Source organism: Ursus arctos, unplaced genomic scaffold (genome assembly GCF_023065955.2).
Source record: "Ursus arctos isolate Adak ecotype North America unplaced genomic scaffold, UrsArc2.0 scaffold_9, whole genome shotgun sequence".
Lineage (NCBI taxonomy): Eukaryota > Metazoa > Chordata > Mammalia > Carnivora > Ursidae > Ursus > Ursus arctos.
The window spans coordinates 63,832,774-63,843,606 of record NW_026623111.1 but is presented as its reverse complement, the minus strand read 5'-3'; the positions used below and the strand labels follow the sequence as shown (position 1 = coordinate 63,843,606).

The 10,833-nt window shown below is 38.3% G+C and overlaps 1 protein-coding gene across 1 annotated transcript in view; it reads right to left on the bottom strand.

Moving 5' to 3' along the window:
• Positions 1–1,590: 1,590 nt before the first annotated feature.
• Positions 1,591–10,833, bottom strand: part of LOC125280953 (vesicle-associated membrane protein 7-like) — a 29,884-nt gene continuing 20,641 nt past the window's right edge. Inside the window, exon 4 of the mRNA XM_057309851.1 lies at positions 1,591–1,776. Within this exon, the coding sequence (XP_057165834.1) occupies positions 1,639–1,776 (138 nt within the window). The 3' untranslated portion in view covers positions 1,591–1,638. The remainder of the gene's footprint in view (positions 1,777–10,833) is intronic.

Sequence of the window (10,833 nt, the reverse complement as noted above, 5' to 3'; positions counted from 1 at the left end):
AAAATACTCATGTGTCTGGTGTCTTATCTGGCCCACAATTAACTTAAGGCATCAGATAATATACTTTGAGTTAAAGATATGGGCTTCAGGGGCGCCTGGGTGGCTCAGTCCTTGAGCGTCTGCCTTTGGCTCAGGGCGTGATCCCAGAGTCTTGGGATCGAGCCCCACATCAGGCTCCTCCGCTATGAGCCTGCTTCTTCCTCTTCCACTCCCCCTGCTTGTGTTCCCTCCCTCGCTGGCTGTCTCTATCTCTGTCAAATAAATAAATAAAATCTTTAAAAAATAAAAAAAAATAAAATGCTGATACTTGATCATTATCGGAATTAAAATGAATTATCTAGCAGACAGGAAGCCCTGTTCTTTTATTCTTCCCCGTGGATCACTAAATGATTTCTATTTTTTTAATTTTTATTTTTTTAAAAGATTTTGAGAGAAGAGGGCATGAGAGGGGGTGGGGGGGCAGGGGGAAAAGGAGAAGCACAGCCTGATCTGGGGCTTGATCCCAGGACCCCAAGATCATGACCTGAGCTGAATGCAGATGCTTAACCAACTGAGCCACCCAGGCACCTCACTAAATGATTATTAAAACCAACTTTAGACTTCCAAGTTCCCACTTAGGAAATACAACTCATGAAGCCTTGTTAACAACTGTAAAGTGGAGTTGGATGCTTTGGTTATTAGAAATCTTAGCGATTTGAGGTTATTGGATGAAGGATATCATGTGGAAAAAAAAAAGGCCGTTAAGGTGGTAAAATAGGACCTGTGATTTATTAGGGAAATAATACAGCTTCCTAATTTAAAATTTTTTACACAAGGAAATGTGTAGTATTAAGCAATGGTTTGAGTTGTCATTTCAAATGAAAGAATATGTAGAAGAGGTGAATGTCTATTTCTGGACTGTGTACTCATGTTAAGACTCCTATTTCTTTTTTTTTTTTTTTTAAAGATTTTATTTATGTATTCGACAGAGATAGAGACAGCCAGCGAGAGAGGGAACACAGCAGGGGAGTGGGAGAGGAAGAAGCAGGCTCATAGCGGAGGAGCCTGATGTGGGGCTCGATCCCAGAACGCCGGGATCACGCCCTGAGCCGAAGGCAGACGCTTAACCGCTGTGCCACCCAGGCGCCCCAAGATTCCTATTTCTAAGGGAATTATAAGTTCACAGTGATTTATCTTCTAAGGGGTAAGATAATAGAGATTTAATCAATGCCACAAATGCAATCATTTTTTCCTATTAAGTAATAGTTAACACTTAGATAGCACTTACTATGTGGTATTCTTATTAGCTCCATTTTACAGATGAGGAGACAGGGGCACAGGTTAAATAACTTGTCCAAAGTCACCTAGATGGTATGTGGCTGAGGCGAGTTAAACTTCAGCGGTCTGATTCCACAGTTTGAACTCCTAAACTTAACAAAGGGAAGAGGGGCTGGGGAAGTAGCTGGAGCAGTGGGAAAAAACAAATGGGATTACAGAAATGGCAGAGGTACAAGGACATACTGAAGGGACGGGGAACAACATCCAACCCCCTCTTCCTCCAGTCTTCCATTACCAGAGAATGCTTTCATAATTGTTGGTTGTGGGATTCTGTACACACAACCGTTTATTGATAACTGCTGGGCATGGGGGGAGAGAGGATCAGGTTGGTATTACATTTGTACTTAAAAGAATGATGATGATCGAAAGGAGAATTACCACAGTGATGACTACGATCTTTCGGAAGTGTTTCCACCAGATCCTCCTAAGAATCTTTCTTGTTTTTTGGGATTCTTTGGCCTGAAATAAAAATAAACACACATGTAATGTTTTCTTTCTGTATCTGGATTAATGGGCACACGTCAGTACTTCTCAGAGCTGTCTGAACAGATTTCGCTTGATTTTGATCAACCCCAGAGTCTCAATAAGTCTGAACAGCTTTTAGAATATGATGCACCAAGATTCTGGGTGCCTTCCTTATTGTGTTCAGCTGTACTTCTTTAGCTTTATTAACTCCATGACTTGACCAAGTTACTAACTCTTTGAACTGCAGTTTCCTCATCTTCATTTTATGATTTTACTTAAGTCCCTTAAAACCCTATTTAAACTTGCTACCCCCCATGGGGGACCCGGGTAGCTCAGTTGGTTAAGTAGCCGACTCTTGATTCTAGCTCAGGTCACGATCTCAAGGTCATGAGATGGATCCCCACATTGGGCTCTGTGCTCAGCATGGAGTCTCCTTGAGATTCTCCTGCTCCTTCTCCCTCTGACCCTCCCTGCCCACTTACTCTCTCTCAAAAAATTAATTTAAAAAATTACTACCCCCATCTCCATCCCAGAAAAATAATATTCCCCTTCAATACATTATTTTTCTCTAAATAATTTTCTTATCTCTTATCTAGCATTATGTAAAAAATTTTTTTTAAGAGAGGGAGAGAGAGAATCTTAAGCAGGCTCTGCTCTCAGCATGGAGCCTGACATGGGACTCAATCCCACAACCCTAAGATCGTGACCTGAACTGAAATCAAGAGTTGGATGCTTAACCGACTGAGTCACCCAGGTGCCCCACATTATGTAAATTTTACTTATTATTTGTTGAGAATGTAAGCTCCATGAAGGCAGGGGTTTTGGTATGTTCCACTCACTGATATATTGCCAACAGTGCATAACAAAGAACATTCTTCTATTTTTCTTTAGCACCTGTATATTGCTATTGAGAACTGTGGTGCTATTCTAATTGCCAAGCCTTTGTTTTCTCTCTCTCTCTCTGAAAACATTCAAAATCTCTTTCTTTTTGATGTTCTTTAATTTCTGGATTAAATGCCCTGCTATGGTCCTCGTTTTGTTCATTCAATCTGGAAACTCATGTTACTTCTAGGAATGTTTCCTGTATTACTCTGATTTTCTCTCCTCTGAGTCCTTCATGTTCTTTTTCTGAAACTCCTGTTATTCATATGTTGGACCTCTTAGACGATTCACTGTCTTCCTTATCTTTGCTCTCTCTCTTTTTACTCTCCTTTCTGAGAGAATATCTCAACTTTATATTAAAATAATTCCAGAGTTTTAAATTTTTACTAAAATCTCTTTTGTTCTGTGAATAAGCTTTTATATAGCTTTTATTCTTGTTTCAGGGATGAATTACCTTCTGTTATTTCTCAATAGACAGACAGAGGTTAGGGAATGGCCACCATATTCAAAATATAGATATTCAGGATAAGATTGTTGACTTAATCCATCTGATTTTAATATGCTGGTCACTCTGGCCTCAACTGCACACGGTGTCCTTGTTCAGAGCCTCTCTGATGTATTGTCTTTAGAAAATAACATTTATTATCCTTTGTTAGGGATAAGGAGAGGAAGCAATGTGGCTGTAAAGAGTAGGGAAAGAACTCTACAGGTAACATGTTCCTTTTAGAGACTTATACCCAGTCTCTTCTTCCTAGACTTTTACTGCATGTCTACTTTTACAAGTACCATGTATCTCCAATTTCTGATCCTTTCCAAGGTTCCGTGGCCCGGATCAATTAGCATCTTAATGTCTTCTGCTACAAACGTACGTTTTGAGTTTTCTACTCTATTGAGGCTAACAAGCACTCGCAATCCATTTTCTAGTTTCCAAAATTATTGACATTTCTTACCTGTTGTCTTTTCTCTTGGTTTTTTTTTTTTTTTTTAAGACTTATTTATTTTATCTTAGAGAGTGGAGAGAGAGAGGGAAAGAATCCCAAGTAGACTCCCTGTAGAGTGTGGAGTCTGTTGCAGGGCTCAATCCCACCACCCTGGGACCATGACCCCAGCCGAAATCAAGAGAAGCTTAATTGACTGAGCTACTCAGGTGCCCCTCTCTTGTTTTTTATCCTAGTGTTTTATACATTAAAATCCCTAATTATTGCTTTACCTATCATTTTATTGGAGTTTTGAGAGTATACCAAGATAAATGTACCTGTTTAATCTGCCAAATTATAGTCCATGACCCACATTTACCTGTAGGCTGACTGAGAGAAAGCTTATTGGCCTAGTTTTTATTAAAAAGCCAATTCTGCTTCCTAAGGACATTCAGTAGAGTCTTTTACATAAAGACCAAGGGAAAAGAGAGAGAGAACTAATTTTTGCTAGGCAAAAAAGAGGTTTTAGTGAGAATGATTATGTGCTGTGTGAAAATATTGTGAGAAAAACAAATACTTCAGTCAAATATGTTTTATTGTGCTGCTCTATTCAACTGGCTTCAAAGAGGAAGTCATTTTTTCTTCGTGTAATTGTGTGTGCATTAAAGTGAGATTTGTTTAGAAAGTAAGGCAATAAAGTGAAATAAAATCTCTTAAAAAATGTTTTTTGCCATATTTTCATGGTATTTAGATGTTGCCACTTCCCCCATAAGAAAGACATATAATCTGGGGCACCTGGGTGGCTCAGATGGTTGAGTGTCTGCCTTTGGCTCGTGTCATCACCTCCAGGTCCTAGGATCGAGTCTTGTGTTGGGCTCCCTGCTGGGCGGGGAGTCTGCTTCTCCCTCTGCCTCTCTCCCTTCTTATGCTGTGTTTTTCTCTCTCTCAAGTGAATAAATAAAATATGTTTTTAAAAAAACACAGTTTAATAAAAAATTAATAGATCTAGCAATATGGTGGATTAGGTAACCCCATAATCCTCCTGCCACTATTACTACTCAGAAGTGCTAGATGAAATATAACAGGCAAACTTAAATTCATAGCTGAGTTTGGAAGAAAGTAAGAGTAAGGCCTGGTGCAGGAACCTAGAAAAGCAGTGAAAAATTGCACTTATGGTGCAGTTCCTCTGTATTAGGGAGGGTGAAGATGTTGGCTTCTGTCATCCAGGGCTTGGGGTTCCACTGCTCATAGGCATAGCAGGCTAAGCTCTGGGCTCACATGAGGAGAGCGATGGAACTATACTGAATTTTCATCCTTCCTGTTAACTCAAAACTTTGGAGTCTTCCTTAACTCTTTCTTACTACACATTCAGTCTGTCAGCAACTCTGATTTGCTCCACCTTCAAAGTATATCCAGAATCCAACCAATTCTCCCCACTTGTACTGCAGTAAATATTCATTTAATGTTACCTATACCTTTACGACTTTCTCTGCTTTTTAATTTTTTGCTGAAACTCAGACTTTTCCTCTGAGGTAATTTTCCAACTACCAAAAAACTTCCTTTAGAATTTTCTTTAGTGCAGATGGGACAAAGACAGCCAACTATCCACTGAAGACTTGCGTTCCCCTTCCACAATGTAGAATTGTTGCTGGCAAGAGACTCTCCAATCTCAGGCCACATTTCTCAGGTTCCTCAGCCCACCCTATGCTGTGTCCCTCTCTGCCTCTTGCATTTATGCAAAGCTCTAAGACTAATTCTTACCAATAGGTTGTGAGTAGAGGTGATGGGTATCACTTTGGGACTGAAGTGGATATAAGCAAATGTGCTTCCTCTACTCCCTGTTTAACCTGATCTGCCACCTGAAATTGAAAGACTCTGAAGTCCAAGGCAACGACAGAGTCACAAAATGGAAAAAGCTTGAGTTCCTGGATTACCATGTGAAAGTGTGCCCACTGAAAACCTGTCTTAGACTGTTATACAACCAAGAAATAAACCTCTATTTAGTTAAAGCACTGAAAACTGAGGTATGTCGGTACAGCTAGTGTTTCTCTAATGCAATTGGTGGTAGGATGAGATGTTATTATAAGAATCTAAAATATGTGGCATTGGTTTAACTATCAGAGTAGGTAAACCTGTGAAGAAACTGCTGCTAGGGGCTGGAAAGATAAAGACCTATGCTCTTCAGAATAAAATATTTGATAGTTTTACTATCTCCTGTGACAACTTGGAAGGTAAACAAATTGCCTATTGAGTCTCACTTTGGCAGAAAATATTGGAAAACAGAATGGTAGTGGTGTGAGTTCTCATTACTGGCTGCATTTATCAAGGTACCAAATAGTGATTTGCAAGAAGAAATGAAAAAGGAATAGAGAGGGTGTCAAAATGTGGAACACTGAAACATTAGATAAGCTGATGTGGTTTTTTTGGTCCGAACGGTAGGAAATAAGATTGAAAAGGTGTTTAATGACAATTGCCCATTAAGATTCTGCCCTTCCTCGATAACAACCCCCCCCAACCTATTAAAAAATGGGCAAAGGACTTGAATAGATTTTCTTCAAAGAAGATCTATAAATGGCCAGTAAGCATGTGAAAAGATGCTCAACATTATTAAGGAAATCAGTCATTAAGGAAATGCAAATCAAAATGAGATGCTAATCAAAAAAGAAAATGAGATACTAGTTCATACCCAGTAGGAGGGCTATCACAAAAAAAATAAATAAATAAAGGAGGGGCACCTGGGTGGCTCAGTCATTAAGCGTCTGCCTTCGGCTCAGGGCGTGATCCCGGCATTCTGGGATCGAGCCCCACATCAGGCTCCTCTGCTGGGAGCCTGCTTCTTCCTCTCCCACTCCCCCTGTCTGTGTTCTGCTTCTTCCTCTCCCACTACCCCTGCTTGTGTTCCCTCTCTCGCTGGCTGTCTCTGTCAAATAAATAAATAAAATCTTTAAAAAATAAATAAAGGAAAAGAGCAAGTGTTGGAGAGGATGGGGAGCATCGGAACCCTCTTACACTGCTGGCGGGCGCCCTCTTACATTACTAGGTTCGACACTGTGGAAAAGAGTTTGGAAGTTACCTCAAAAAGTTAAACACAGAATTACCATATGACCTAGCAATTCCATTCCTATGTATACACCCAGAGGAATTGAAAAGAAGTTTTCAGACAAAAGTTTGTACACGAATGCTCAGGACAGCATTACTCACAATAGCCAAAAGGCAGAAATAACCCAAATGTCCACCAACTGATGATGAATGGATAAGCAAGTAGAGGTAAACCCATACAATGGAATATTATTCAGTCACAAAAAGGAATGAATCACAGATGCATGTTACAGCATGGATGAAGCTTAAAAACATCATGCTAAATGAAAGAAGCCAGACACAAAAGATCATAGATTGTATGATTCCATTTATATGAGATGGCCAGAATAGGTAAATCCATAGAAATAGAAAGCAAATTAGTGGTTCCTAAGGACTGGGGAATAATTGATTAATGGGTATGAGGTTTCCTTTTGGGGGATGAAAATGTTTTGGAACTAGTAAGGTGTTGGGTATACAACATTGTGAATGTAAAAATGCCACTGAATTGTATACTTTAAAATACTAATTTTACCCCAGTTAGGAAAAAAAAAGATTCTGGGGTGCTGGGGTGGCTCAGTAGGTTAAGCATCTGCCTTTGGGTCAGGTCATGATCCCCGAGTCCTGTGATCGAGCCCCGCATCAGGCTCCCTGCTCAGCGGGGAGTCTGCTTCTCCCTCTGCTCCTCCCCCAGCTCCTTCTCTCTCTCACTCTCTCAAATAAAGAAATAAAAATAATAATAATAAAAAAATAAAAAGATCCTGCCCTGCGGTAGAGATCAGATTAAGGGCATATAAACTACCTATCCAAGCCTTATGACCTCAAGGTAGTTGTCTTTACATTGAAAGGGAGGCACGACGGCAAGGAAGCAAAGAAATAACCAGGTTTCAGAATATCGTCCAGAAAAGAACTTTACATTTGGCTACAGGCATTGGAAAGAACTAGAAGCAAAAGGATTAGAAATCATCAGGTTTTGAACAGAATTATAAATAAACCAAAATCCGGTCCTTTGAAAAGACAAAAAAAAACCCACTTGATTAAAAAATTAAGAGAGTTTAGGAATGAGGAAATTAAACCAACCATAGGCACAGGATAGACTATAAAAATTATTTAAGAATACAACCTCACACCGCAAATAGTATACAGCTTTTATACATTGCTAGAGTCAATCTTTTGAGGAAACAAAGGTAAAATTATAAAACTGAATCCTACAACGCACACAAATATTTAATGTGCAATTTATCATATTAACAGGTTTAAGAAGAAAAAGCATTATCTCAACGTAAAAATAGCATTTGATACAATTCAACCCCCTTTCAAGATAAAATTTCTTAGCAAATGAAGAATAGAAAGGAAGTTGTATAACTTGTTAAAAAGTATCAAAAATCTGAATGCAAATTTAATACTTACTTGGGAAGCATTAGAAATAATCATTTTAAATTGGGAACAAAACAAGTATTTCAAATATCACCATTTCTATTCGACATTTTCCTGGCACTGCTAGCTAACATAGTAAGACAAGCAAAATTAAAAATAATAATTAAAAAAAAAACATAAGTAAAAGAGGGGAACCTAGCCGGCTCAGTTGGTAAAGCATATGACTCTTGATCTTGGGGTTGTGAGTTCGAGGGCCATGTTGAGTACAGAGATTACTTAAAAATAAAATCTTTAAAAAAAAAGGAATACATATTGGAAAGGATGAAAAAATACAGTCATTATGTATATACGATAAAATTTCAATGTAGAAAATGCAAAAAAATCCATAGATAAACAATTTTACCATGAAAAGTTTCACTAAGATTTAGGATACAAAATCGGTATGCAAAAATTGATTGTGTTTCTATTAACCAAAAAAAGCTTTTGAAAGAGACCTAGAAAAATGAAGAGACATAGCATGTTCAGAGATGCGAAAACAATATTTTAAAGATGTCAATCCTCCCCATATTAATGTAATTCCAACCAACATTCCAACAATTTGTGTGTGTGTGTGTGTGTAACCTGAGATGTAGATTTTAAACTTCACGAAAAGAGAAAATAAGACTCACCAACACAATTTTCCGAAAGTAAAAAGTATCTTGCACTATAAGATATTAAGACTTCTTATAAAACGACAGTAACTAAAACAGTATAGTACTGGTCTAAGGATAAAGAAATAGACCAGTAGAAAAGAATACGCATATATAAATTAAAAGAATGAAAACATGATATATGATAGGGTTGGCATTACAAACCAAATGGGAAAGGCTGAGCTGTTCAATAAATGGTGTTTGGGCAAACTGGTTTTTTGAACAGAAAAAAATAAAATTTTGATTACTATCTCATACTACGTGCAAAAATAAAGTTCCAGATTTTTAAAGATCCATGTTTAAGGGGGCGCCTCGGGTGGCTCAGTTAGTTAAGCTTCTGCCTTTGGCTCAGGTCATGATCCCGGGGTCTTGGGATGGAGCCCCACATAGGGCTCCCTGCTCAGCGGGGAGCCTGCTTCTCCCTGCTCCTGCCCTCTCTTGCTATTTCTGTTGCTATCTCTGTCTCTCTCAAATAAATAAATAAAATCTTTTTTAAAAATCCAGGTTTAAGAAGCAGAAATTAAAACTTTTTTTTGTTTTTTTATTTTTTAAAGATTTTTATTTATTCGACAGAGATAGAGACAGCCAGCGAGAGAGAGAACACAGCAGGGGGAGTGGGAGAGGAAGAAGCAGGCTCATAGCAGAGGAGCCTGATGTGGGGCTCGATCCCATAACGCCGGGATCACGCCCTGAGCCGAAGGCAGACGCTTAACCGCTGTGCCACCCAGGCGCCCCCAGAATTTAAAACTTTGAGGAAAAATATGAGTATTCTTTATAACCTGGGGAAATGAAGGAGTTCTCTCTTTTTTTAACATATTTTTATTCCCTTATTTATTATCTATTTGAACATTTGGCAACCAATTTTTTTTTTTTTTAAGAGAGAGAGAGAGCGAGCTTGCATGACAGTTGGGTGGGGGGCAAAGGGAGAGGGAAAGAGAGAAAACTTAAGTAGTCTCCAAGCCCAGACAGAGTCTGACGTGGGGTTCGATCTCATAATCCTGAGATCATGACCTCAGCTGAAATCAAGAGTCAATGCTTAACAAACTGAGCCACCCAGGCACCCATATTATTTAGTTTTAACTGAACTAAAAAGTAGACATGTGGCTTAAAAATTATACCAACTAAGGGGTACCTGGCTGGCTTAGTCAGAAGAGCGTGGAACGCTTGATCTCAGGGTCCTGAGTTTGAGCCCCACGTTGAGTGTAGAGATTACTTAAATAGATAAACTTAAAATTATACCAATAAGGCAAACATGAACAACAAAAACATGGCAAAGAGGATATATTTTTGCTCTAGTTTGAGTACTCCATCTGCATATTTAGAGATAAATAGTGATTATAATCAGATCTGACTTTTAATCAAAATTACTATCATTAAAATACATTATTATTTTCTTAATCAGAGAGGAACAGCTTTCTTCTTCTTAAAAAACCAAATCATCTAATATTTTATTTCATCTTCATCCCATTCTTTTATTTCTATTTTTCTGTGTGCTTTATTAAAACGTTATTATAGAAGAATATATAATTTAGATACATATATTTAAATGCATTCTCAGGAATATTTTACAAGTAAGTATGCATGATCAAAAAACTTTACAGATCATTGTCTTAGAAATAGTTTTGCAGGGGCACCCGGGTGGCTCAGTCAGTGTCTGACTTCTGCCGACTCAGTCATGATCTTGGGGTCTCTAAGATCCAGCAGGGTCAGGCCCCGCCATCAGCAACCAATCTGCTTGCCCTTCCCTCGGCCCCTCCCCTGTGTGCGCGTGGTCTCCCTCTCTCTCAAATAAATACATAAAATCTAAAAAAAAAAAGTTTTGCAAAAGTGTGCCAAGAGACATGAATAAGAGTGTTCAAGGCAGTATTGCTCATGATAAAGTTGGAATCTACATTAATGTTTATTAAAAGGAGTAAAGATAAGTACACTGTGTTTATTTAAATAGTAATGATATGCTGTCAGAAATTACATTGATAAATTAGAGCTAAGTGTGTCCAAATGAATATATTTCATAAACATAACGTTGAACTAAAAACTCAGGTTTTAATTCATTATATGTATATTATACTGTCACAAATATAAAGTTAAAAATGCAAACCAAGAATGTAGAT